This window comes from Anopheles stephensi, chromosome 3 (genome assembly GCF_013141755.1).
Source record: "Anopheles stephensi strain Indian chromosome 3, UCI_ANSTEP_V1.0, whole genome shotgun sequence".
In the NCBI taxonomy this organism is placed as follows: domain Eukaryota; kingdom Metazoa; phylum Arthropoda; class Insecta; order Diptera; family Culicidae; genus Anopheles; species Anopheles stephensi.
In genome coordinates this window covers 78,832,695-78,858,742 of record NC_050203.1, presented here as the reverse complement: position 1 = coordinate 78,858,742, position 26,048 = coordinate 78,832,695, and the positions used below count along the sequence as shown (strand labels likewise).

General features: G+C 46.7%; 2 protein-coding genes across 9 annotated transcripts; one reads left to right on the top strand and one right to left on the bottom strand.

The window, feature by feature from the left end:
* The first annotated feature begins 4,487 nt into the window (after nucleotides 1-4,487).
* LOC118514698 (sodium-coupled monocarboxylate transporter 1-like) lies at nucleotides 4,488-7,875 on the top strand. 3 transcript variants are annotated; one of them, XM_036061760.1, is made up of 5 exons: nucleotides 4,488-4,600; nucleotides 5,484-6,008; nucleotides 6,087-6,177; nucleotides 6,245-6,654; nucleotides 6,731-7,875. In XM_036061760.1, the coding sequence occupies exons 2-5, from the start codon at nucleotides 5,518-5,520 to the stop codon at nucleotides 7,791-7,793; spliced, it is 2,055 nt and encodes a 684-aa protein (XP_035917653.1). In that variant the 5' UTR covers nucleotides 4,488-4,600; nucleotides 5,484-5,517; the 3' UTR covers nucleotides 7,794-7,875. The 3 variants fall into 3 exon arrangements, with proteins under 3 accessions (XP_035917653.1, XP_035917652.1, XP_035917651.1); XM_036061759.1 differs by lacking the exon at nucleotides 4,488-4,600 and adding an exon at nucleotides 4,632-5,057; XM_036061758.1 differs by lacking the exon at nucleotides 4,488-4,600 and adding an exon at nucleotides 4,632-5,063.
* A 1,907-nt stretch (nucleotides 7,876-9,782) lies between these two features.
* On the bottom strand, nucleotides 9,783-25,652 carry LOC118514697 (protein spaetzle 3). Of its 6 annotated transcripts, none has more exons than XM_036061754.1 (8): nucleotides 25,441-25,621; nucleotides 21,120-21,256; nucleotides 19,875-20,904; nucleotides 14,236-14,369; nucleotides 11,753-11,877; nucleotides 10,549-10,947; nucleotides 10,333-10,458; nucleotides 9,783-10,256 (listed from the first exon to the last, which is right to left on the bottom strand). In XM_036061754.1, exons 3-8 carry the CDS (start codon nucleotides 20,620-20,622, stop codon nucleotides 10,100-10,102), a joined length of 1,689 nt encoding a protein of 562 aa, XP_035917647.1. In that variant the 5' UTR covers nucleotides 20,623-20,904; nucleotides 21,120-21,256; nucleotides 25,441-25,621; the 3' UTR covers nucleotides 9,783-10,099. The 6 variants fall into 6 exon arrangements, with proteins under 6 accessions (XP_035917647.1, XP_035917648.1, XP_035917646.1 ...); XM_036061755.1 differs by having other exon boundaries at nucleotides 25,485-25,620; XM_036061753.1 differs by lacking the exon at nucleotides 21,120-21,256.
* Between the last annotated feature and the right edge of the window lie 396 nt (nucleotides 25,653-26,048).

The window sequence follows — 26,048 nt, the reverse complement described above, 5'->3', positions numbered from 1 at the left end:
AGAGTTAGTCCAGAGGGGCCTTTAACGATTGATTGTACAACCTTAAAGCAGCACGCAAAAACTTTTCCTTTATCTTTGCATAAATACACCTCAATCGAAAGGGTGGGATTGACTCCTTTCAATGACCTACCATTTTAGAATCTTTTATCCTCTATTAGTAGAAAACTCTGTTCGAAAATCTGTTCGATTACCAAAAAGATTCAAAAACTAGCTTCAGAAGAGGATGAAATAAAAGAAACAGTTATTGGTCCAATATCTAATCCAGTTTCACCCAAGCAAGACCAGCTGTCAGAAACATAGCTCTTCTAAGAATACGTCAAGAGAGACTAGACCATGACTAGAAAGATACTGGTAACATAATTGTAGGCCGATTGAGAAATCAGGATGTACCTTAAACTCAATCACTCAATTTTAACGCCTAAATGTATGCAATTCTCTTTACAACATCAAATTACCAGAACCTAGGTGTTTATAAAAAAAAACTTTAAGGTGTTTATAAAAGTTATAACAAAAAACGTGATTCTGCCTACGTTTAATTAAATTTAAACTTCATTTTGAAAATCTCACAGCAAAACTAATAACCCCTCTTTCACGATTTTCGGTCAATAATTCCATCCATAAATCAGCAAACAAAAAAGCCTAATCCTGCTTGCAATATGTTAAAAATGATAAATCCTCCCACATCAAAGCCCATTTTTACCAGCATTGGCTTCTTCCCTGGCCTATTTATTTAACTTGCTGCACGTAAAGTCAATTCCCCGTATACGGTAGGCAGCCGCATCAATTCGGTAATTTTGTTACATCCTGCATTCAAGCCAATCCTCACCAGCATCGAGAGTAGGGCTCACTTTGTTGTCTTTTATCCCCGCCGGAATTCACCATCAGCTACTGGCATTCTCCCGCTCTAACTCGTGTGATGATGATAATCTGCCGCATTACAGCTGCCTGCCTTTGATTGACTCACACAGACACAGAAGTTCGAGCCCCCAAAAATGGGGTTGGATGAAGGAATCTGTTGAATTTTTCCTGACTCCCTCGGTATGACCTAGATTTTGGATTTCCGCCACGCCAGGATGCTGGCTTCACCCTGCTACACGTTTGAATGTGTGCTTCTCATTTTCGCTGGAATGAAGTCAAGTACCGTTGAAATCTGACACTTTCTGGGCTCATCGTCCTCGCTCGATGACAGCAGGAAGCTACAGGAGCGAACGGTTGGCAGCGAGCTGTCCCATAAAGAAGCATAAGAAAGGGAAGAAACAATTGCACTCATTTAAATTTCTTTCACTGTCTTCTTCGCCCTTTTTGTTGTTGCTTCACCGCTAAGTATGTCGGATTTACTTTTTCTCCCTTTGCGTTCACGATTCCCTGCGCTCCGACATGAAAGCATCCAAACGTTCGGAATGGCTTCCTGGCTGCTGCTGCTGCTACCCACCGAGATTGTTGCCGGTTGTCGCTGAGCGCGTCCGCTAAGTGCCTGTAAAGTGGCAGTCGACTTCGTCAGCAAAGGATCACTGTCAGCCTGCCGGACGCCGCGACCGTGCTAAATCTGTAACTCTGCCACGAAATGAAAATGGGGCACCGAGCCGCTCTGCCACGTAAGTGAGCTGGGCAATAAAGCTAAGCCCGTGGTTCGCTCCCCCTGCTTTTGCCACTTCCGGACAGGCTTAAAAAGGGAGATTGAGCAGAAATAAAGAAAAACGAAAGCTTGCTTACTGGCTGTCCGCTTGTTCGGGACATTTTTTAACCTCCATCCCGATTGTGGCTGTGAGCCTCATCCGGAAGGGAAGCCTCATCACTTCATTACGCTCATTTGCAGTTAATTTCGTCTGCGCGAATTTCCCTTTCCTCTGGCTTGGGGATTTGTGTTTGTCTTCGGGGAGGAGGGTTTAGCGAATACAATATTGATGAAAAGTCAATTTATTTTAATGCTTTAACTTGAGAATCACTTTAAAGTGGGAATTTCTTGAAGCAAACTTACAATTGTCTGAATCTTCGTGACTCGGTGGAGCTTTAATTCACGAGAGCACTCTACCAGATTAATCCGTGCTTCCTGTAGGGAGCAGTACCAGCTAATCCAGCACGCTTCACACCGACTGCCAAGACGATGTCATATATGAATAGTTAAAGCGAATGGGTTTTAAAATAAATTAAAATCTACCATCCACCGACGGGCGCTGCCCGCGTAATCATCCCCACAGCGTCGTAGGCTAATATTGTACTCCGGTGCTTTCTTTCCCAGCTTTGCCCCTTTTTCCTTGGCCAAACTCTTTCAACACCCAAAGCCCGTGGCTCCGGAAAAGCAATTTTCCACCGCTTACTTTAGCCACAGTCACCGTCGGTACCGGTCTTATCGCGGCTGGCTTAATGCCATTTCGCTGTTCATTATTATGGGTGCGCGGACCACCATGTGCATGTGGTCCATGTGAGGAGTGTACCATGAAAGGGTGTGATATATCTTCATAAAGCTTGGCTGCCGGTGCTGTTGCGCGCCTCGAGTGTGTGTGTTTTGTCTCACCAGCACCAGGGCAGTAATTTATGAAGACATCAAATATGAAAAGCTCTCGGGAATTAGGAATGCTTCGGTGAGCTTACTGGAAAGTTTCTTGTTAATTTGGTTTTTGCTTGTTCATTAAAAATGCTTGAAGATTTTGTCTTAATTTGTATCCTTTTTCCTTTTTTTTGTTGGTTTTAGTGCTTTAAAAAAACGATTCTTTTAAATAATCTACTCTATGATTGAATCTGCAAGCGAATAAACACCATATTGCCTACATATAGGCGTACAATTTTTTTTTTTTGTCTCTGTAGATCAATTCTCTTTGGTTTATTTTGCACGTTTTTGCTTTTGTTTTTATTTAAGATATTTGTTTGATATTTGTACAAAATTTGAAAATATTCATGTTTCTATTCATCGTAGACAGGCTGGCCTTATTGCTATAAAATTTAAAAAAAAAGGTAGCGAAAATCACACTCGCCGTATGAATAAAATATATTTGCACGCTCTGATTAAGGTTAATGTAGGCATGCTTGAAAAAAAAAAAAGCACCCGCACCCGCACCCACTAATGATGTTAACGCGACGCAGTCGGACCTCGAACCACGTGGGCGATATTTAATTTGCAATAATTAATTAATAAATCACTCACACAGCAAATCCACCAACCCTGCTCCGAAACAGCATGGCGCTTGACGGATTCGTTTGATCATGCACCGAACACCAAAATAAATACATATGCATAAACATTAACGTGTTTACTGAACTCTTAACGGCTACTCCGGGAGGCACCAGCACCCAGTGTGTTTTCTGTTGTAGACAGTGTAGCGTAGTGAAAATGAGCCAACAAAAAAAGAAAACGTCCTCATTTTTCCGCGTTGACATCGATCCGCAATAGAGCATTATTGGCCGCTACTGTACTATGTTGTCTAATTACTCCTATTTAACTACCGCGAGCAAACCGGCCTGAAAGTAATCACAGAGGGTTTGCATGATTTGTTTGATATTTCGTTACCGAAATCACATCAAATAATCAAACACCGTGATCGTGGGGGCAAAAACAAAAAATTGCAACCAAAGCGACACACATTAATGACCGATAAGGGGTAAAAATTGAGCGTTAAATATTGATTGATCCATCGTGCAGCGTAAAGGGTGAAGGAGAAATCGGTTGGCTTTCAATTATGCTCTTCGGGGCGGGATGCTAGCAAAAACCGACACGTTTTTTTTTATATTCATACCCTTCAACATAACATGGCCACTTTTCATTCAATCAAAGTGCAAGGTGCACTTCAAAATGCAAATGATGCCAATTTTGCGTTCGACGTGTTGGGCTTTGGCGATGGTGGCGGGGATGAGGATGGTGGATGGTGGAAGAGAGGGAAGCGGGGTGTTAAAATTGAATCGTTATTTAAACGAGTAAAGTAAATGGTTGTCACGTGTGTTGTGGTGGCTGTGACGTGTGGATTGGACAAAGTTGGTGAATATTGCGTACTGAGCGCATAAATGTATGCAATGTGCATTACAAAATATCGGAAATAAGGAAGAGCTAGTGGGTAGACTAGTGGCTTTTGTGCTCTCAATTATCAGAACTTTCTTGATTATTTGCTGGTTGAGTTATGATTCCAGATCTTTACTGACTGATCACCCTAAACAAAAAAAGCTAACAAACTGACAGTTTTATATTAATTTAAGATGCTCTTAAAACTCTAGAATAAACCTAAAAACTCCACAAACTATCTCTAGCTTCGTAATGGAATTTTCCCCGAATGGAAATTACCGACAACGATAAGTGCAACGAGATCCGTCACAATCAGCTCAAGATTTGGGGAACGCATCAGCCGGTGCAGTCATCACTCTCAGCATCACCATCATCATCAGCTCTCCGTCCAACGACACTGGAATAGCATCATCACTGCTGCGTTCCGAGATTAAAATGCCTACGCGGTGCGTGACGCTACACGCTGCTCGCACAGTATGATCCACTTGATTGTCCACACCACTGTGACCGTTGTGATAAGATGCACCACAGTTGATTCTATGCTTCAGAGGGCGTAGAAGGAGAAGAAGCATTCTGCCTTTGCAATCTGTTGCCGTCACATTGTCGTAGGTAAGTGGAATCCAGCACAGTCGCATGTTCCATCTGGGTTAATTCTGGTGTCAGTCCGGTGATCAGTGCGTTCGACCGAGGAACAGTGTCCAACACCCTTTCTTGTGACCTGCTAAACTTGACTCCCGTCTCCGAAGCACAGATTAAGCAGTGGCCGAATAGGGCACCTGTCGTGGATTCGGAATGTGATTATTTATCTCGAACGTGTCGCGCTCGCGTTTATCTGTGTTTGTTCCCAGTGTGAAGTTTACCTTGCTGTCAGAAGATGTGAATGCAATTTATGTGCTTAGCACCGAAAGCTGCTCACTGCTCGCAAGCAAACGACGGATGCCGCAAAGATTCAGTTCCATCTTTGGATCTCTGGTCGCTGGTAGCCCACCGAGAAGGACAGTCCGTTAGCTCTGCGTAGTGGATGCGTGTTACAAGTGAAGAAACCACTGTGTCTAAATTTTTGGAGGTGATTGTAAGTGAATATCGCGAACAAAGATTGCCGTTCTTCAAAAGCGCTAGTGATCTCATATCAATTCGCTGCCCTCAATCGTGTTAAGCACGGTGTCATAACAATTTAGTCCCGTGAAGCTAATTCCGGTAACGTGCCGCAACCACCGCACGGTACCCTGTATCAATTGAGCTAAAAATAACACGACTCAACTGCTGCCTGATCCGGAGCACACTTTATCCCGCGCGTGATTTATGGCGCTGATGACGGTGCAGATCACTTTCGAGCCTTAGACACGCGCACGTCTTGAGCGTATCTTCCTTGGTTATTGTTTTTGATCAACAACGGTTCAGCACATGTTTCTACGTCACGTTGTAGTGCAAACAGGTTTTATCGTCGTTCCGGGAACTAATGCTTACCTTCTGTACTATGTGTTTTTTCTAGTTGCTTGGTTTTTTTCATTCTTGGAGCCTAAACAATGGATGAGGATATAGTATTATTGGAGGACTCTAGCGTGGAACTGTCTACTGGCTCCACCGTAGAGACAACGCCTTCTACCTTCGATCCTGTCACGATCGTAACGCAGCTTATAACGGAATCTACCAAACTACTGACCACCGCAGCAGTTGAGACTACCTCTAGTATTATGTCCACGATGTCCAGCACTCCAGGTACGGTAGTTATGGAGTCGTCTACGATCGCAATGGACACAACTTCGATACCGGATGCCTCATCGATCACTACCACTGAGAGCATCCTTTCTACCAGCACCGCATCATCACCAATAACCGAGACACTTCTATTCTCCTGGTTTGACTACACGATCTTCGCCCTGCTCCTGCTGCTCTCCACGTTTATTGGAGTGTACTTTGGATTCCTATCGAAGATCAAGCAGAACAACAAGAAGGAATATCTGCTGGGTGGCAAAACGATGAACAAGTTCCCCGTATCAGCTTCCCTCATTGCAAGGTAGGTGTGAAGAAGAGAGATCAGATGTCTGTTTCAGAGGATCTATTGCTAATTCGCTGTGTTGACCTCTACTTACAGTCACATTTCTGGAATAACCATGCTAGGAGTACCGTCGGAGATGTACAGCCACGGGACACAGTACTGGATGTTTATCATTCCAGCTTTTACGGTGAGTGGGTTATCTCATTCTCATGATGCCAGATCCTAATACAATTCTATATCTACTCCTATTACAGGTTGCGCTCCTGATGAAAACGATCTACCTGCCAGTGTTCTACGACCTACAGGTTACTTCTGCTTTCACGTATCTCGAGCTGCGCTTCGACAAGTTCGTCCGATCGGCTGCCAGTCTGGTGTATGCGCTTCAGTGCATCATCTACATCCCGATCGTGATCTACGTCCCGGCGCTGGCATTCAGTCAGGTGACCGGAATCAATCTCCATGTGATCACACCCATCATCTGTGTGATCTGTATCTTCTACACCACCGTTGGTGGACTAAGAGCCGTTGTCTGGACCGATACACTGCAGTTTGTGCTTATGATCGGGGCTTGTATAGCTGTGATTGTGCTAGGCATCAGCTCGGTTGGAGGATTCATGGAGGTTTGGGAAGCGGCCGATCGTGGAAAGCGTCTTATCTTCTTCAAGTAAGAGTCTTTTAAGATCACTTTATACAGAATTTCCATCAAAACTGGATTCTCTCTCTCTCTCTCTCCCCAACAGCATGGATCCGAACCCCTTTGTTCGCACATCCTTCTGGACGGTCTGCCTAGGACTCACCACTCTCTGGGTCTCTAACCTTGCCGTCAACCAGGGCTGCGTTCAACGGTTTCTCGCCGTCCCGGATCTTCGGGTAGCTAAAAACTCGCTCATCATCTTCACCGCCGGTCTTATCTTCGTCAAGAGCTGTTCCTGCTTTATCGGACTCCTTATCTACGCCAAGTACGAAAGCTGCGATCCGTTCTCCATCAAGAAGATCTCCAAAATTGATCAGATTCTACCGTACTACATCATGGACGTGGGGACAAAGATTCCCGGACTACCGGGGCTTTTCGTGTCCGGGATCTTCTCTGCCGCCCTGTCGACAATGTCCTCCGTACTGAACACCTTGGCCGGTACCATCTACGAGGACTTCATCCACCACCGGATGCCAAATGCAAGCGAAAAGAAGGCAAGTAACATCATGAAGATGTTGGTCGTGCTGCTCGGATTCCTGGTGCTTGGACTCGTGTTCGTTGCCGAACGGATGGGGCAAGTCATGCACATCGCCATCTCGTCCTCGGGTGTAACTTCCGGCACGATGCTGGGCATGTTCTCGGCCGGTATGATTTCTCGGCGCATCAACACAAAGGGTATTATCAGTGCGTCGGTTGTGTCGATGGCCATCACCGGTACGATAATGACGGGAGCTCAACTAAATCCTAAACCACCGATGCTATCGCTGCGAACGGATGGATGCGATGGGGAGATTCTGGCCAACGTAACGACGCTACTGACAGAGACTGTCACGCAAGCAGTAGAAACGGATACGGTCCCACTAATCTTCAAGCTAAGCTTTATGCACTACTCTTTGCTGGGGTTGATTAGCTTCTTCGTCGTGTCGTTCGTGGTGAGTCATCTGACCGGCGGTGGGGATATTAGCGACGAACGGTTGCTGGCACCGTTCCTGCGCAACACGGACAAGCTGGAGAAAGAGATGACACTGCTGAAGCACAACATCAAGTATGAGGAAATCGATATGGCACTGCGGGAGCTACAAAAACCCTCCGATCTGGAGAAAAAGTGAACCGAGTGCGTGAGTTTAAGCTTAAATCAAGCTACATTAATTATTGATAAATAAAGCAGCAACAGTAGAATCTCACCGTAAATCTGTTTTTCTCAAAATTACGAGAAAAAAAAATGTTAGTTGAAATAAGAGAAAACTTTTTTGCACAGTTTCATAAAGCATAATGCTATGTTCATCTCACACATTTCGCCGGCTAAAACCTTCACTCAACAACTTTCTCGTGACGATTCGCGACGAAACCCAACAAGCTACTTATTATTCCCAGCGAGCGCTCTTGTCTTGTTATTCGTTCTCTGTGTTTCAGAGTTTCGTATTCCTCCTCCCCCCTTTTTTCACCTCCCCCCAAAACAAAGCTTCTTGGACTGTGCTGTCCTGCGTTGGGACTTTCCACCGACATGGCGCACGTTCATGAAATTGTACATTCACAGCACATAAGTCATTTTGGCATTTTTCGTCCTTTCGTTTTTTTTTCCCCCAGTTTCGCATTCCAGCTTTCGCTACTCTCGCCAGGGTTCATTTTACTAAGGGGGTAAGAGACGTACAAAAAAAGACGGTTCCCGTTTTGGAAAACTCGAGAGCCATCACGTGGACGTGAAGGCGTAAGTAAACTTTCAACCCATTCGCAGCGTTTTGTGAAATGGGATGAAAAGTGTCCTTGTGGTTGACTGCTTATTCTCCTTTTTTTATTTTAAGCTTATTTCGCTTGTGTTAAAATACTCAAGAAGATCAATTTGAGGTGGCTCTTTTGGAATTTGTGTATTAAATTTGCTCCGTGTTCATTACTGATCGAATCACCCTCGGTACATTGATCCTATCCCTCTCTCCTTTAACGAGACTCCTTTCCACCAGACAATGCTTTCATGGATCGAAGAAAAGTGAAAAGATGCTTCCTGCTCGAACTTCGACAAAGATCGATAATGAACTTGAAGTTGAGAAATGGTCACATCCAAGAAATTTCCTTCCTTACTTCATTCAACCTCACCCAACCGCATTTTGTGCATTCCGACTCGAACAAACCGAAACCGAGACGAACGACTCAAATACGACTCATACATTCATACATTTCGAGTTCAAACACGCTCCTCGTCAAACATCATTCATTTTCCGCACTCTGCCTGCTAAAATTTTCAACTGACGAGGATCGATGGATATTCTCCCTTCGGCGAACGCAACGATGCGTGCAACAACGTACGAATGAAGTGACTTCGACCTTCCACATATTTTTTTCTCGATGGTTAAAAATAAGAATCCTCCCTCGAGCTCTAAAACCCGCAACAAACACATTCAGACACGCAACATCAGCAAAAAAAAAAACCCCCCGAAGCAAAGCATAATATTTATGCAGTGAAAAGACAACCCGGAAACGACCGGCACACGGTAGCATCCAAACATCCAACAACTGTGCAAAACTGTTCCTAGCAAATCCTTCGGTAGTAGGAGCATTTTATTTTTACTGCCAAATTCCTAGCCACCATTATACCATGTCTCCCAGCCGGGAAAAAACGCATTTTCCACCTCACTTCTCGTGCGTTGACAAATGATGTTTCTATGCTAATAGGTGCGGGGTGGTATACTGGAGGATGGATATGCTGGAATTTAAATGAAACATTCGTTTGTTTGTAGTCTTGCGAAATTGGCTTTAAGGTGTCGATGTCATATACACTGAATAAGATTTTCATACTTCATTTTCATACTAGAACAGAAAAAAAATGTCAAAAAGAAATAAATTCAACTAGAGAAATACATTGAATTGCATACATTTGGGCGTAGTCAGCTTCGTAGCGCTGTTTCCTAAGATGATACACCACATTGCATACCTCTGGGAGTATAGTTTCCAGGGGTGGTCAAACTGAGAAGTAATAGCTGTTTTTACATTTCTATTTCGATTTACGATAATAAATCAAGAATTATTTAAAAAAAAACCCTTTGTACATGAATTTACAATGAAATATTTCTCAAAAACACAAACCAATCCAAACTAACGGCAAATTATCTTTCAATGGTGGTAAGTAGTTTCCACGTGTTTATTGTTATGCTTGAGAGCAGAATAAATCGGATAGTTGATACTTTAAACATAAATCGCACACAGCATTAAAAAAGGAATAGAAAAAGGGCACACAACAAGCTCGTTGCGCTCTTGCCGGTGGTGGTTTGCTTACACAGGAAAATAGAATTGTGACAAAATTGGTAATTAAAAAGTACAGCAGCCTACTTGGGAGCGGGGGAAAATGGGGGATGCTATGAAAAAATCTCTTCAAATTTGGTGTCCTCGGCGTGAAGATCGGCGGATCGCAAGTGATCCGCTACTAGGGATTACACCGGCAGACGCAGCAGGACGGAAACAGGAACCAATCCATAAAGATGCCCTTACAATCGTTGTCCGGATCGTACGCTAGCAGCCGGTGCCATTTGTACTTCTGCTCACAGCCACAGTCCCCGGAGCAACGGTTCGTTTGGGTTTTGCTGCGAAGATAAGAGTGTGAGAAGGTTTGGCACGATGGACCTCTCACCTCAGCGGGCGATCTTCAGCTCTACTTACGAACACACTTCCTGGTGGATCGCCTGCTCAAAGTGCTGCGTGTTGACGATGGCGCGCACCTTGCCGGCAGAATTCGTCGCCCAGTATGGCGTCACTATCTCGATCTTCGACTCGCAGGCATCAACCCTGGTTTTGGAGAGGATTTCGATTTCGAACACGGTTACAGCTCGCCACCACTACGATCGTTATCTGACTTCGGCGTTCGAGAGATCTTACCTGCCCGTGTTGGATTCACCGCTCGTACTGCCCGCTCCATTCCCGTTGGCCGGAGTTGCTGTCTGACGGGCGTTGGTACTTCCTCCACTGGATCCGCCACCGCGTCCTCCACCACTCGCACCACCCCGGGAGCTGGTGTTCTGATTTTGACGTTTCTTGCGCAGCTTGCTGAAGTACGAATCGCCACCAAGCCGCACCTCACCGCCCGGCTCCCCGTACAGATCCATCAGTTCCGGCAGTAGCGTAAACTCGTCATCCTCACCGTAGGGATCCGGCCCCGGTGCGCTCCGCTTGCGTTTCCGCCCCGGGGACGACGGAAACCGTGATGCCATCTCGAAGTCACCGTACATTCGCTTCATTAGTGCTTTGTTCTCGTCGATGAACATCTCAATTTTGTCACTGGGATGGGGTTGATTTTGGGGGGAGGAAGAAAGACAAAACACGTTAAAGCTGAGAACACTACAAGCTGATAACCATCGGCTCGGTGGCATCACACTTCAACCAGCACTTATCCATCTCATGTTCGTCTGCGAATGTGTCACGAAGCCACCTGCACCGTACGATGGCCACGCGCGAGTTCGCGTGCGTGTACAACGCACACCGGCGATGACAGCTGGCCTTGCCATTCTAATCAACCCGGGCTGAACTTCTCCTCTCGAACGCGCACAGGGAAAATCACTTCATCCTGCGGCGCTCTCTCGCTCTCGCAAGTTTTCGCCCCGCTGCCGTAGTGACCATGTTGAGAGCGTGCGCCAGCGTGACCTCATTTCTAAATGTCACTTATTTATCTTTCTCATATTTTAGCGCATCCGAGCCGACGCGAGTCAGATTGTGGACCACATTTGAATTCCGGAGGCATCCACCGGTGAGGATCCACCGCGAGACGACAAACCTTTCGTCATGATCAGTAGTAGCGAGAGGTAGTAAACATTAAGATCACTTCCACCATTAAAGGTGATCTTTAAAGATCATAAAAAACTCAGCTTTCTGTAAGTCTGGTAGCGTTGGTGGCCAGCCGAAAGGGGTCTTCTTACAGCAATAAAACAACGCAACGAACATCGGAATCCACTCTAATGAATTCTACGTGCCAGCCGTACGCCATCATGATTGATGCAGTGCACAAATGGTGTGCCATAAAGCGGACATGATGCTATTGGCCGGGTGTTTCGCATGTCCAGCACGCGCTCAGCACCGCAAAACTCACCTAGGATAGGTATTGCCCGCCGTCGGACAGAACAGTTGATGGTACTTCTTTATGCAAGGAACACCTCTGATGACATCTCCATGAATGCTGAGCCCGAGCGCGACGGATAAAGCTGTCCACCATATCTGCAACGGAAGAGTGGAGTTGGAGGCAGGTTGAGTTGGGTGGATCGAAATTATGACGAAATTCTTGGAACATGGGGAAGAATGCTAGTGACGATGACCTGAGAACGCTTTTGTCTAGTGAAAGGCCTTAGCTCACTAAACCTCAGAAGCGGGCCTACGTGCGATGTACGATCGTCGGTCGATAAACGTTTGGTGTGGTGTGTGTGTCAGACCCCGGTCAGCTCATTTGTCCCAAAGACCTGACCGTACTGCCAAATCGGTCCACCAGAGCACCGAGTGATTCATCGCATTTTCGCAGGCGCTGGCTAACCGAATGGCGCAGTCTGCTCACGTCTTCCGCCAACTGTCACGACACTGCCGGTGGAAGTATAAACAACAGATTCCGAACTGAATGGGGACAGCTCTCTGCTTCCTTTATGTTTTGCTCGGCCAACGGGGCCCACGGCATAGCCATAAAATCCGAGCAGCCAAGCGGTGATACTTTTTGGCTGCCAGTCCAACTTAGCATGCGGTGATTGTCCGGAAATATTGGTACACTCGCGCAGTGTACTCGCTGGTGTCCACATGTCCCGCTCGCTGCTGGAGAAGCAAATTGATTTATTTCTGCTTTTATGGCGTGATCCGACGACGGTTGGCCTAAGGTTTCTAGTCAGCTACCAGTGAACGATCACGATCGGCGCTAGGCGTCGATGGATGGGGAAATGGCGATCGAATGCACACACAATAAACGGGAGCACCGAACGGGTGCGCTACCAGGTGGCATTATCACGGCCTTGTCCTTGGCGTGTCTTGGAGCTAGAAATTAATTAATTATCATTTCATAACCAGCGCTCGGTGAACGGAGTCAGATCAACGCGCGCGGTTGACAGCACGCCAGTTCGTTCTCGGAAGGCACGCAGAGGTTCTTGCAGGTGGCTCTACAACAAACGCCCCGAAACCGAAGAGAAGTGAATGTGAAGGTCACAGTGACCCAGCCTAAGGTGGAGTTCGATCCGATTCGTTCCGACAACTAGCGTGGCGGGCTGAGATCGTAGTCGGTGACCAGCTAACAACGGCGGTAAGGTGCCGATCAAGTCTCCAATTTTATTACACCAAACGGCCCGTACAGTTGCACCGCAATACCTAATGGGCGCAATCCAACAAAACCATTAGGTTGTGTTGAGAACATTCACTACGGGACTGCCGCATGGCGGTTGAAGTTGCGAGGGCGACGGATTTATTGTCCGGGTGCTTTATTCTCCGTGCGCTAAAATATCAACCCAAATCGAATCAATCACAGCGTCCACAACGGAACGACGGTCCTGTTGGGGTGTGTGTGTGTGTACGAGTGTAACGACAGCAGAATCAAAACTCATTTTCGTCCATTCACTTGAAACATTATCCGGACACACCGACAACACACCAAACAAACAAAAGAACGATGAAGAAAAAATCAAGCTCCCTCCTGGACAAAATGATCCGTAATAAGCTATTTTAAACAGTGCAACAAACGAAAAAAAACAACACCCCGGCAGTAGCACCACCACCACCACAAGCTGAGCAATCGTATACTCCGCTAAGAACCTGAGTTCTTACAAGGTTCGGGGGCAGCATTTGCCGTCGGTAGTGGCCAAAAACTGTTGTCACGTGGGCGTCCGGCAAGCCGGTTTTACCTACCAGAACTTGCTGCTACAGAACCAGGCCCACCAACCCCGGGGGAAGGGGACCTTGATTGATCTCCCTTTTCCCTTGGGGCATCAGCGAAACCGCCATTCCTGCTTTTGGGAGTCGATTTGCATAAAAAATAGCAATCTTTTAATCTATCGCATCACGTCAATGACACCGCCGGGGTGAGTGGTGTCACCGAAAGGAAGCTGTTTGAATTCGTGTACGAGCGGGATTAAAGCGAGCTGCTGTAGGAAATTGGTAACTGTCCCAGGTATTAGTAGCTGTCAGACGAGTAAAAATAGAAATTTCTGAGCTCTTGGGCTCTCTGACACCTCCGAGATGTTCTATTCCTCATGTAGCAATCCAATGATAACGAATTATGTTGGATCGTCTTAAACAAGAACATGTTCGTAAGGTACCCCTGTCTTCAGCAGAATATTGAGGCTATATAAGATCGTCATGAACTATTCAACTTCCTCGCTCTTAAACTCTTTTTTCTCTGTAATCCTGGTCTAACTATAAGAGGGATACCAGACGACTAAACTCTCCAAACTCCTATAAGAGCAAAGGAAGAACGCCAGAGAGCTCAAGAGTAGCCCACATAGATGTGACTCGCACATGTCCACTAGAGAGATCTGGAAAAGCTAGCTGTCTTCGGGCACGTGAAACGACCGCTTGTGTAGTACATGAGACTGTTATCGCATCACTTACCGGTATTTGGATGAACGTTCCATTGCTGACTTGAGGATACGCGAATAATGGCACAACAGGAACGGTCCCATTCTTTATAAATATGGGCCCCTGGATCGGTGTGACTGTTGGCATGCGAGAGTTTTTTCGGTTATCTGTAACGAAACACACGAAGCAGAAAGGCGTTAGACCACGTTAGACCTTTTACTTTTGCCAACAATGGTTTGCGAAAATCAAAGAACACGAAATAAAGCCATTAAAAACCATTACACACCACACGAGACACGAGGGTTGCTTCACCACCACCGAAATGAAGACACACGTTCACTTCCTGCAACGGTTCGTGCGTGAAAAGCGACTCCGTACCATCAACTGTTTAATTCATACAAAACGCATAACGGCGTGTGTGCATATGTTTCAACGAATCCGTCCCGATAAGAGATCAGTGTGGATGATACTTTGCGAAATACAGGCGAACAGTAGTACGGTCGGTCGTACGTGTTTCGTTGCATAAAACAGGCCCCCCGCCGAAAGGCCTAATCTTGGTTTCGCACGCCACCACCGGATCCGTTACCGGGCATACAGATAGTGAACATGGATGCAGTTCATTGTGCGCTTCTTGGAAGCGGAGTCTCTCACACCTTTTGCGCCGACTGCTCGATACGTTTGTGTTGGGGCCGAGCCGGACCAGCATCTCGAACTGTGCATTAATTGGAGCTGCCGAGTGGGACGGTGTTAATTGAATAAAACGTTTGTCAGTGTACCTGGGAGGGGTGGTGGGAGGACAGATGATGTAAATGATACCTTTTTTTTCGGGAGGAGAGTCTCAGTGTTTTCCAACTGCCGTCTGCTCATCTAACAGGGTACAGATTGTTCGCCCCGGAAGATTGTATGCATCGGGGCATAACGGACCGCCTTCCCAAAAAGGCATCAAGCAAACAAACAAACCCGGCCAAGCCCAGGCACGCCAATAAACTTAACATGATGCAAAATGCCATCCACCAATGGCGCCTGAGCCGTCACCGACCTATGCTGTCAAATTTCGCGACAACACGCGACGCTTGCCGCAAGCGACACGACGCCAGCCAATAAAGAACATGATCGCCATTAAATCGCCGACCTTTGCGGGCGAGTTTCATGACCGCCGCAGCAGCCGTGCAGTGCCGGCGCAGCGAAAGTCAAGGTTAGCGTTGACCCTGTGTCACCTACGCAAATTCCGCGAACTTTTGCCGCAACCACAGCAAACAGCCGTAATGATTCACACGGACACGCACACCCGTTCAGCACCGCGATCGAATGCAGCTCCGGATCGAAGACTGGACCACATTCTTCCGGCGTTAGCTGTGGCGGTCGGTTGATACACCCGGATCGAGGCGTGTACGCGAGGGTAACAGGCTAGAAACGGATTGGTGAGAACCGTCCTTGGGCAGTTGGTAGTTGGGACACAAAAGGGATGACATTTCCTTTCACTTGTTTCCCGCATGTATTAGACATCAGGAAAGAATTCTACGACGTCTTCCCCATCAAATGTCATTAGCCGGAAAACATTTAGGCGTGTACTACATCTTGCTTCGCTCTAAACACTGGCACGAGTATCACAACAACCATCACCACCGAGGCTAGGTGTAAATTGGCTGACAAATAAGTGTTCAAAGGTTTCGCGCCACCGCGCGACATAACCGGATCAGTAATCTAGTGCATTAGCTTGCACCGTGATGCTAATTGCGTAGATTAACCTGGCGGCCGGTACATGGCCTATGGCCGGCAAAGCTCTGCTAGGGTAATGCGGTGATACTACTAGCTGAGGGTCAGTCGCGTCTATCCGATGCTAAAGGTCTGTGTTTACAAAAGCGGGTTGAGGTGCTACCAAACAAGTGTGGAGCGTCGAAGGGTAAAGTTTTTAGCGGTTTTGGATGATTTTTTCTACGAAATTGTAGTAGCGGGTAGTCTGTGAGAACAATGCACAAACAAAACACATACGTAGAGCTCTGTATGAAGTAGAAGCAGATGAAAATAGCTATCCTACTACTAGTCCTAGCACATAAGTGTCCAACTGTTAAATTAAAAACGACCAGTTCAAGGCATGACCTAAGCGGTCGTTTGGCCAAAAAGAAGAAAAATTTGAGCATGTTCAAGAGCCTCTTTATCTTGGGCATGTAGCAGTTCATCAGCTAATAATGTAGAAACATTGCCATGTCCGATAGTCCTTATGTCCTTATTACAAAGCAGTGAGCTATCAAAAATCTGTCACAACATTGTTTAGCATAACTATTTTAAGGAGAATAACTGGTCATTTCATCCTATGACATGCAGTAGTGAATCAGTTACTGTTGATGTAGAATACCTTCTGTTATCTTATCTACAAAGTATCCCCAATAACCTCCATCAAATAAATCAATCAAACTATTGACAGACTGAGGACGTGTACAGACTACTGCCCAACCGTCCACGGTCCCAAACAGTACCGAGAACCGACTAGTAGTGCTTGCTTTGCATCTAATTACTCGCCAGATACTTCTGTTTATTTGAAGTATTACGAAACATCCAACACCGCGCGATGCGTCCTTCAGCAGCAGCAGCAGCAACAGCAGCTCAACAGCTCCTCCATACTATCAGCTGACGGTTAATGCCGCGAAGGCATGACAATAATTTCATCCCAAACGTTCGGATGCTACCACATGCTCACCGCCAACAGCCACCGTCCCAGGTAATCAAAGAGAGCGTTAATCAGCGGCACATACTAGCCCACGTAGCTAAGAGGTGAGATATTTCCATCACGTACAGGAGGGATGCTGTTCGGTGCTTCGTGCGTACGGTGCAGCAATTATCAGTGTGATGCTGCTACTACCGCTACCAGTGCGTTCCCAGTGCGACCCCAAACACGTGTCGGCAGCACAGGGTGTTCCGACAGACGCTCGGCGCACACCTACTAACACACTGACTTACTGGCTGACTGGCATTGACGTGAAATTGCCCATTGACGGCGTGGCGCGTAAGATGAGATTTGTTTGTGAATCTCCCACCCTCCTCAAACACTCGCCTCATGGATCTTCAACAATCTGAACTTGCGGTTCGTTACAAAACGTCTCAGATGGCGGCATTCAAATACAGCTTGCTAGAGATCACCCGCCACAACTCATCATCTAATGACAGCTTGCGAACAAGGGCATTCCGAGGTGCATCACTGCGGTGCAACAGTGATTTATTTTTTCAATTATTGTCCCCTTCTGCTTAGAGTCTGCCGAGGTACAACCACGCACGACTCTCCCACCAAATGGTCCGTAGGCGTCACGTACTACTACACCGCTACCAGTGCGACTTCCTTCTCGAGCAAACCTGCACAATCATTCAACACGTGCCGACATCCGGTCGGAAGTGGCCGGATGTATTTGCGCCCCGCTGACGTAACGAAGTTCGCAGAGCGAATTCTCACAGGATGCTGTGCGAGGGAGATGTAGATTTTGTGGTTCGTTAATTAAACTTTGCACATTTTATGACAGGCTGACGCACGCGCCCGGTCACCGCACACTTTGGGTTATGATCGCTCGCTTGTTGCCAGGGTATCGTAACGCATTTGGAGCACACCTGGACACTGAGAGACAGACAAACAATGGCGATCGTTCTTGAGCGTTATGGTCTGAGAAATGGTCACAATGGTCGGCGCAGTGACAGTGATTGAATTCAAATCCCTTCTTGGGAAGTTTTTATGATGCTCCAACTGTAAACTGGATGTCCCACGCAAGCAGTGCGACACGGTGATCTTATGCATTCAAGCTTCAAAGTAAGTCATCTCGATTCTAAAACCAAGGCTAAGACAACACACTGACATTCACTGCATACACACGTAAGGGCACCGCTCTGGGCAAAAGCTTCCCCACAACCAATAAATCAATTAGTCGCTCGACCCGAAAGGACCAAAGGGACGAGCGCGCACGGTCGCGTGGGAACGACAGCAAACACTCATCACCGGTCTGCCGAAGAGCCGAGCCGAATGACGGATGGTTCGAAGTGATCCGAAGCACCTCACAATCTGCTGTGTGTCATAAGCTGCGCATGGTTCGTGATCTTTCAAAAAGGCAATCACCCTTTACCACCCGATGAACGCTCGGAGCGTTATTGATTTTTGGTGTGAGACAACATGGCCATAACTCCCGACCGTGTGCATAATCGCGCGGTAGCGATGGTCTTGGAACTATCACTGTAGCTAGACTGATGCAGAGGACGCTAGCTTTTACCGTGCTGGGTGACGGACCCATCAGTCTGCGAGCACGTTCATGTTTGCACTCGGCCGGAGCCCGGTGCTTTCGATCCCAGTGCCATTAGCGGGCAATGCGCTACGGCAGCGTGTCAGGGTTACATCGGTAAGTACATGGGTTTTTGAATGGTCGTATAACAAATTATTCATTCCCTGCGTTGACATCTTAAGCACTATGGTGGTGCTTGACAGTAGCGGCAGCACACCAACAGCAGCAGACATTGTGTTGTAGATGGTGAATCGATCCTCGTGTTTATCAGCAATCACAACATCGGCGAACATCAGGTACACAGCGCATGAAACGTGGGCATAATTTAGCGTTTGCTGTGTTCAAGAAACGGCAGGTATACTCGTAGAGAGCTTTTGTCACAAGTTTGCCAAGAATATGCATCGATGATTGAGTTCAGAAATTGATGGTTATTGATTTTTAGCCACGGATTTGCTTCTATGGGTAATACACGAAACAATGATCATTTTTCAACTACAGCCCTCTACATCCAATCGTCATGATTGACATTCTTAGAAGAGCCTTTGGAGAAGTATTTAAATAACTTTCTTGAATGCTTAAAATCTGAGTTAAATTCGTTATGGTTTGATGCCGAGATGAGTTTAGCAACCAAGCTTCTTATTAGCTGATATCTCTTTAATACTCTTGGATCTTATTTGACATCTAGATATCCGTGTTAAATATAAATACTATAATCAGTTTTTTCTCCATTACATCATCGTATTGACGACTCATGAATAAAACTTACTCAAGTATTGATCCTAACGTGTCCAAAGTATTGGAATCGACACCGACGTTTGATCACATTTCTGATCATTCTATATTAAGAATGTCTTTAGAATGACCTTACAATTCTAACAATTTTACATGTCATTTAAGTCATTTGTAGAGTTCATTTTGACCAAACAGTGATAATAAACCCTTTTCAAACCTAGTTAAAGAGCAAAGCGTTTCGTTTTTAGTCAAAATCTCAAGCTGTCCATTTCAAGATTCTTCAGAGCATGGTCGTCTCGTATTAGAACCAACCAGAGAGTGTTCAAGATTTTTTTCTAACCCTGTCATGATCATTCTTCTGGTAATAATTTAAATCTAGAAATGGGGCCATTAAACAAAGTGGCATTTTTTTAAAGATTCGATCAATTTGTAATGACCACTCTAAAAAATAACCTAATTTTTTATAGAACTCACACCGTACCACTCACTCTGTTTTATATTTGATCTTCAAACTTGTATCAGAGAATCTCCAAGGATTTGCAACATCTATCAGAGAGTTATCAGGAATATTAGTTACTAAAACTTTTATTTTTGCAGTTCTTAAGATCCACACTCTGAAGGAGTGAGTAATCCGCCACCAGAAACCAGCAATCCCCCTTATACTCCTCCCCGACCTAAGCTTACCTGAGATCCCAACAATCGGAGTCACCTCCACCGCCTCGTCGTAGTAATCGTCATCATCCTCCTCGTCGTAGTCCAGCACCGGATGTATCGAGGTGCGGGTCCCGGTGGACCCCACGCTAGCGTACACCGGTGGCCGCTGCGGGTAGCTCCCGGTAGCACTGCCCTGACTGCCGGCCGTCCGTGGACCTGCCGGTTGCGGTGGATTGCTGCGATAGCTCGTACCCGTCTGTGGGTTTGCGTGCTGTTCCGTAAACGGACGGCCGGGCTGGGTCGCGTAACTGCCGGACGAGTACTCGTAGTACGCCGGTTGCTGTGCCGGTGGTTGTTGCTGCGGTTGCTGTGGAACTCCGGCCGGGTTCGGTGGGCTACCGGCACCGTCCGCGTACGATCCTTCGCCGTACGTCCGACCCAGGGGTTGCTGTGTTTGCTGTGGAGGTGGTGTCGGTGCCTGCGGATAGGCGGCACTGGGCGGGATGTACGATGGAGGAGGCAAATAGTTGTTCCGGGGCGTTTGTCGGTACTGAATAGAATGTTGCTGCTGCTGCTGCTGAGGAGATTGCTTTGATTGCCGCTGCGGTGGAGCGTATGGGGCATTTTTGTAAAAGTCCTGATCATCGCCCTGATGTCCGGCGGGCCCGTACAGCAGGTTGTTCACAGCCGAGGCGTGCTGATTTTGCAACGGACTCGCGGTAGCCCATGTCGGGGGCTGTATATTGCCGAACGGCAGCGTATAGTTCACCAACGCCATTCTGATCACACTCCACGTACGAATATAACACCAAGCACTGTATTATTGATTCAATGTAAACACTTGCTCGAACACGTGCACAATATCTGCAATGTACTTTCGATGCTTAACGACATTCGCCAACTACCAAAGGCCATTCTAGTTGCATCACATTACACTGCAACTCACTACGTGCGATTCGCGTCTTCACTTTCCTGTATGCTGACCGGACGTTGCTGATCGACAAGAATCGAAGCTCAGTTCCACCGGTCTACGCTCGATCACTTCTTCGACGCAACTTCCCTGTAGGTAGGAAACGCGAACATCAGTATCTTCGTAATGTGGGGTTAAGCCTGCTAAAAGATCAACTCCTTAACCGTCATCATCCCCATAACTTTGCCTTATCGTACGGCTTAGCTCTTTAAAAACTCTTTATCACTTCTGCCCAGAATAGCGGCTAACTTGCATCATCGAAAACTTTCTCCACCACCCGGTCGAACGCCACACATATGAAATACCTAATGCCGCCCCATTGCATAACGACGCCTCTGATCGTTGGCGATCGTCGGAGAGCGCGTGTGCTTTAAATCGCCATTCAGCCACAAACAGCACCACTGGCGGCACTCACACGCACAGCAAAACGGTGTGCGGCGTGCTGAAATGAAGACGAATAAATTTATGATTATTAACCCGGTGGGGTGGGACGGCTTACGCGCAGCCAGATCAAAGGCGACAAACAAATCCCCGAACGGATGATACAATGAACTTTGGGTGACTTTTGTTTCCCCCCCGGTGGGTTCGGATGAACCTGTTTGCTGTAGGCTGGGCGGGAAGGTGCCCGGTAGCTGATTGAAAGGCTGTTTGCATCTTACAGTGTGTGAAATGGCTAAGTGACATTCCCCAGACGAGTGCGTGACTTCCTGGGTCATCAAAAGCATCACTCGGTTGGAGGGTGCCCAGGTGATTTTCTTGCTTGGATGTCGCTATTGGCCTTTTTGGATACTCGTAAGTCCAGAGTCCGCAGAGTCCGCTAATTTCAAACTCCTGGAGTATCGTGAAGACTTTCATCCAAAACATTCTTAAGTTCTCCTACCAATGTCTATTTCAAAATGAGTCTCTAAACTCTAATTAAATATTCCAAGCGCAACTCCAGTCCACTCCCGAGTGACAGTAATTTCTTTGCCCACTAACAATCTCAAACTCGTTCCGCTCAATCGCAGCATTATAACACCTAATAACCACCGCCCTCGACAGGTATGAATCAACATGCAAGGCACAAAACCCACGCAAGGAAGTGATTTGTACTCGCCGATCATTATCGCCCCACGGACACGTTTGGGCGTTGCTGGTTCTCAAATTGGACAGCGCAGTTTGTCGCTTCGGCGAACGTGTTCTACAAGACATAAACCATTTTTGCAAGCTTATTTACGCAGCTCAAGTGTGTGACTCACTTCTCCCCCGGGTGAGTAGGTATTGCTGAGCTGCTGCATTTGCGTAGAGAGTAAATGTTTGCACTACTGGTGTCCGATACTCTAGAGCATTCGAAGTTTCCTTATTAATAATTTAAATGCGCTCGAAACGTCCAATCATTTCCAACGCGTGACTCAAGACCACAACATAACCTTATACAACACAAACCACACAAAAGAACAGAACCTACGGCTAGCTGTTAAAAGCGCCCTCCCCAGTTAAGCCAACTGTAGCTACGTTCTGAGATTTATCTCAACCCTCAGAGCACACAATGTTGCACCAGCGACTCGGGCACATCGTACAAAACAAAAGCCATCACGAGGTCTCCTACTTTCCCCCGCCCTAGCGGTTTCAACCGTCTTGCTGTGGATTATTGGAGGTTCTTTGTTTTGTTTCCGTGCACCGCTTGTTAGGTGGAGAGGATGCTGGATTAATAATAAAATATACATCCCTAATTGGTTCCAATAAAACAGACCCGATGGCAGTCACACGCTGGCAAACGGGTGGCGAAAAAGAATAAAAAATTTCCTGCCTGCGGAGCCGGATAGTGCGCAAGATGCAGTAAAGTTTCGTTTGAAAGCGCGATACAGAGAAGTTCCTGGCAGGTATATAGCCTTGGAGTGCTCCACTGTACGAGTACGACAGTGCTGCGAGCCTCTGCTCCATATATGCCAAGCTACCGCACAGTTACACGGTCGTGCACTTATTATGTATGCAAATGACTGTCAATCCTTTGGCGGTTGGCTGGTGGGTCGCTGGATCCAAGGACAGGCGCGACATGCACCGGTGGCCACAGAGCGCCAACACACACGCCAGTGCCCGAGCATACCAATTAAAGCCGTTGACAAGATTGTTATTGATCATAAGCGATAATCGATCACGGGCAGTCGGTGCTGTTGCTGGTGCTTGTTTGCCAACTCACTCTCTCTCTCTCTCTCTTTCTGCAGGACCAAACAAATGGGCTGTTTATTACGTATCTGCCGTCAAATATTTAAATAAACAATACACACACACACACATACGATACGGTCCTAACGGTTAAATGGAGCAGAAATCGCTCGATACAGTAAAAAGTGCAGTGAGCTGACCTTTTCTTATGCCTCCCTGAAGCTGTTTTTTTTTTTCTTTCTAAAGCTTTGCATGATTTATGGCTGTCCTTTTCAAAACCGTTGGACGTAACTTGAACGCGAGCAAATAAAATGGCTATCAAGAGCAATTGGTGGGAAGAGCGTTTGGTGGCGGGTTGCCTTAAGTTTTACCGATCGAGATAGGAATATGGTAATTCGGAGCAATATCAGCCAGCTTCCTGGACACGGTAGCATGCTTTTGTAGGGCAAAATTCTTCCAAAGAAACAGGTGAACGATCAGTTTCATCTTCGAAAAGTACAAATATCTCTTACTATCCGCTTAGAAACAACGAAAGACTCTTTTTTTTGGCAACAAGCGACGAACCCAAAAGTTCTTACCCCAAAAAAACACGACGAAACTATTTTTGACGTATTTTGTACACGTGAAGCAAAAACAAACAGACAGACACCACAGACAGGCACTCTAGACGACGAACCGCCCGGAAGAAGCCAGCTCTCAACAGCTGTGTGAAAGTGTTATTTATCATTATCAATCGAACGGATCCGGGCGAGGAGTCGTTCGGCCACGGCCGGCCCGAGACGGCAAAATAAACAGACGATCGAGCGTTGTACGAGTGACGCGAATTAAGCACCCATACACACATCGATGACGCTACAGGCCACCAAACCGTCGTGAGTATTCCATTGATGAATATTAGCGATAGCCGTCGAACGCGCATGTGGTCTTTTTGATGATGCGTTACATAAAAACGAAGGCGACATCCTCATGGCGGGTCGTTTTCGGCTCACGCAGCCAACGAGCGTCGATGACAGGTCCGGCACAGGCGCAAATCATCATGCGCGGCTTTTCGAGTGCGAACGATCGACACAGAAGCAGGGAGGGAGAAAAACAAAAGACTCCCGTTGGTGGCAACAAGCGACGAACCCCCTTGCCAATGTGGGGGACAAAATGTAATAAATAACAATCAATTGTGGCTATTTTTTTCCAATTTATTTTATAATTTTTCTTTTAAAAGACCCAATCGTTTGACACTTAAAAACGGGCAGTAAATGCACCAAATTAAACACAATTGTTTGGAACCAATTTTTGTTCCTCTCGTTCACGATCGCCATCCCAAATCGAACGAAAGTGAAATCAATGGTTCTTAAGTAATGCAGACCAGCGTGGCAGCATCACGCATGCAAAGCTCCCTCCGACCACCACCACCACTAAAAAAAAGGCCCGCCCTGACGCAATCGGTCACCGCAAGCATTCACATAATATCGTACACCCGTCTCGCACAGGTGTGTGTATTGTGAAACCGCTCGACAGAAGAAACAGCTCCACATCTCAACCGGCCTCCGCCGCAAGAAAACAAAAGCCCAAAAGGAAGCACAAACATCCTCCCCGCTTCGCGTCTTGCTTCACTCGTGCTCCATCACTCTTTCTCTCTCTCGCTGCCTGCCCTTACACTCCTTTCACCGTGAATGTCACCGGAGCAAAGGCAGCCACCGGGACCACCATACCGGTCCCCGTTTTTCTTAAGGTTAACCACCATCATCACCACCCCGAAAAGAGAAAAAAAAATCTCCACGCTCAGCATAACCCTCCCCATCGAAAGCAGGGACCGCTGACGATCCGATCCGTTTGATATTCATTCAATTTCTCAATGTCACGCGTCCACCACCGAACCAGATTTTGCTAAGACACATCAGCCGCTCGGCTCGCGATCGCTCATCATATCGAATCTAAACCATTGGCCACTATTATTTCACCATCGTGCGCGCGCGCACTATTTGGATTCCGCCACCCAAACACACACACAAACAATAAGGCACAAACACACACACGGGCAAAGCCACACATCAGTTGATGGTCCCGCAAATGAACAATTACAATCGCTTTATGATTTCTGTGTTTTTGCCATCAAGATCGGTAACCTTTAGCGATGATTTGCACTTCCAGCACTGGTTTCACGGTCCGGGGTGGGCTTGTTGAAGAAAAACACACACCATCGACCTTGTCCACACCCCGCCGGTTCTGGGACGGGGCTTTTGTGTGCCCGACCCGATCCGCCCGGGTTCCGCCTACGGGTTTCTAATTGCATTAGCTCGCTTTTTAGGGGTCAGTTGTTGTTGTGGTGTTTTTACAGATTTTCCCTTTTCAACTAACAGCCACTGTTAATTGGCAATGAACTTCAAACACCGCCCTGGTGGTGGGTGTAATTGGCGCGTCAAGAAAATTGCAGCGAAAAACAACAACAAAACCTCACTCGCCTAAATCACTTTCAAATACACTCACTCGCACTCGGAAAGCTCTCCCTAGTATCGCGTACAATCACTTACAATAAAACGATTAGAACACTCAGATCACACACGCGCGTGTCTATTGGGGCCGACCGTGCCAAGACAATGCAAGACGAGAACGATCGCGCGTCCTGCCACTACCAGCTGACGATGCGCAATGGCACGAATCTCACCGTTCGATTATGTAAAAATTGTCCGATCAACCGAGAGATCCAGCGAGAGTTCAGCTAAGGGTGAGAGAGAGCGACATGCGTACGAGATTTTTAAAACATTTCCCGGGTGGGGGTGCTTGATCGTCAAGCAGGCTGTGAGATTTGTTTTGGGGTAGTAGTGGAGGGTCGTTTTAGTAGTGGCTGTAGATTACTCTCAATCTCTCCCTCTCTCTCTCTGTCTCTCTCTCTCTCTTACTGCTATGAGTAATGTGAAATGGAGAGTTGAATGCTAACGAAAAGCGTTACTCTCGGGGAACGATTTCTCGCTCGTTTTTTAATCGGCGTTCTTATTCAAATATTACGCTAATATTTGTATTTATTCTCTTAGTTTGCTTATTTGGAACAAAATGAATCAATTACAAGTTGTGTTTATTGAACTAATGGGATATAG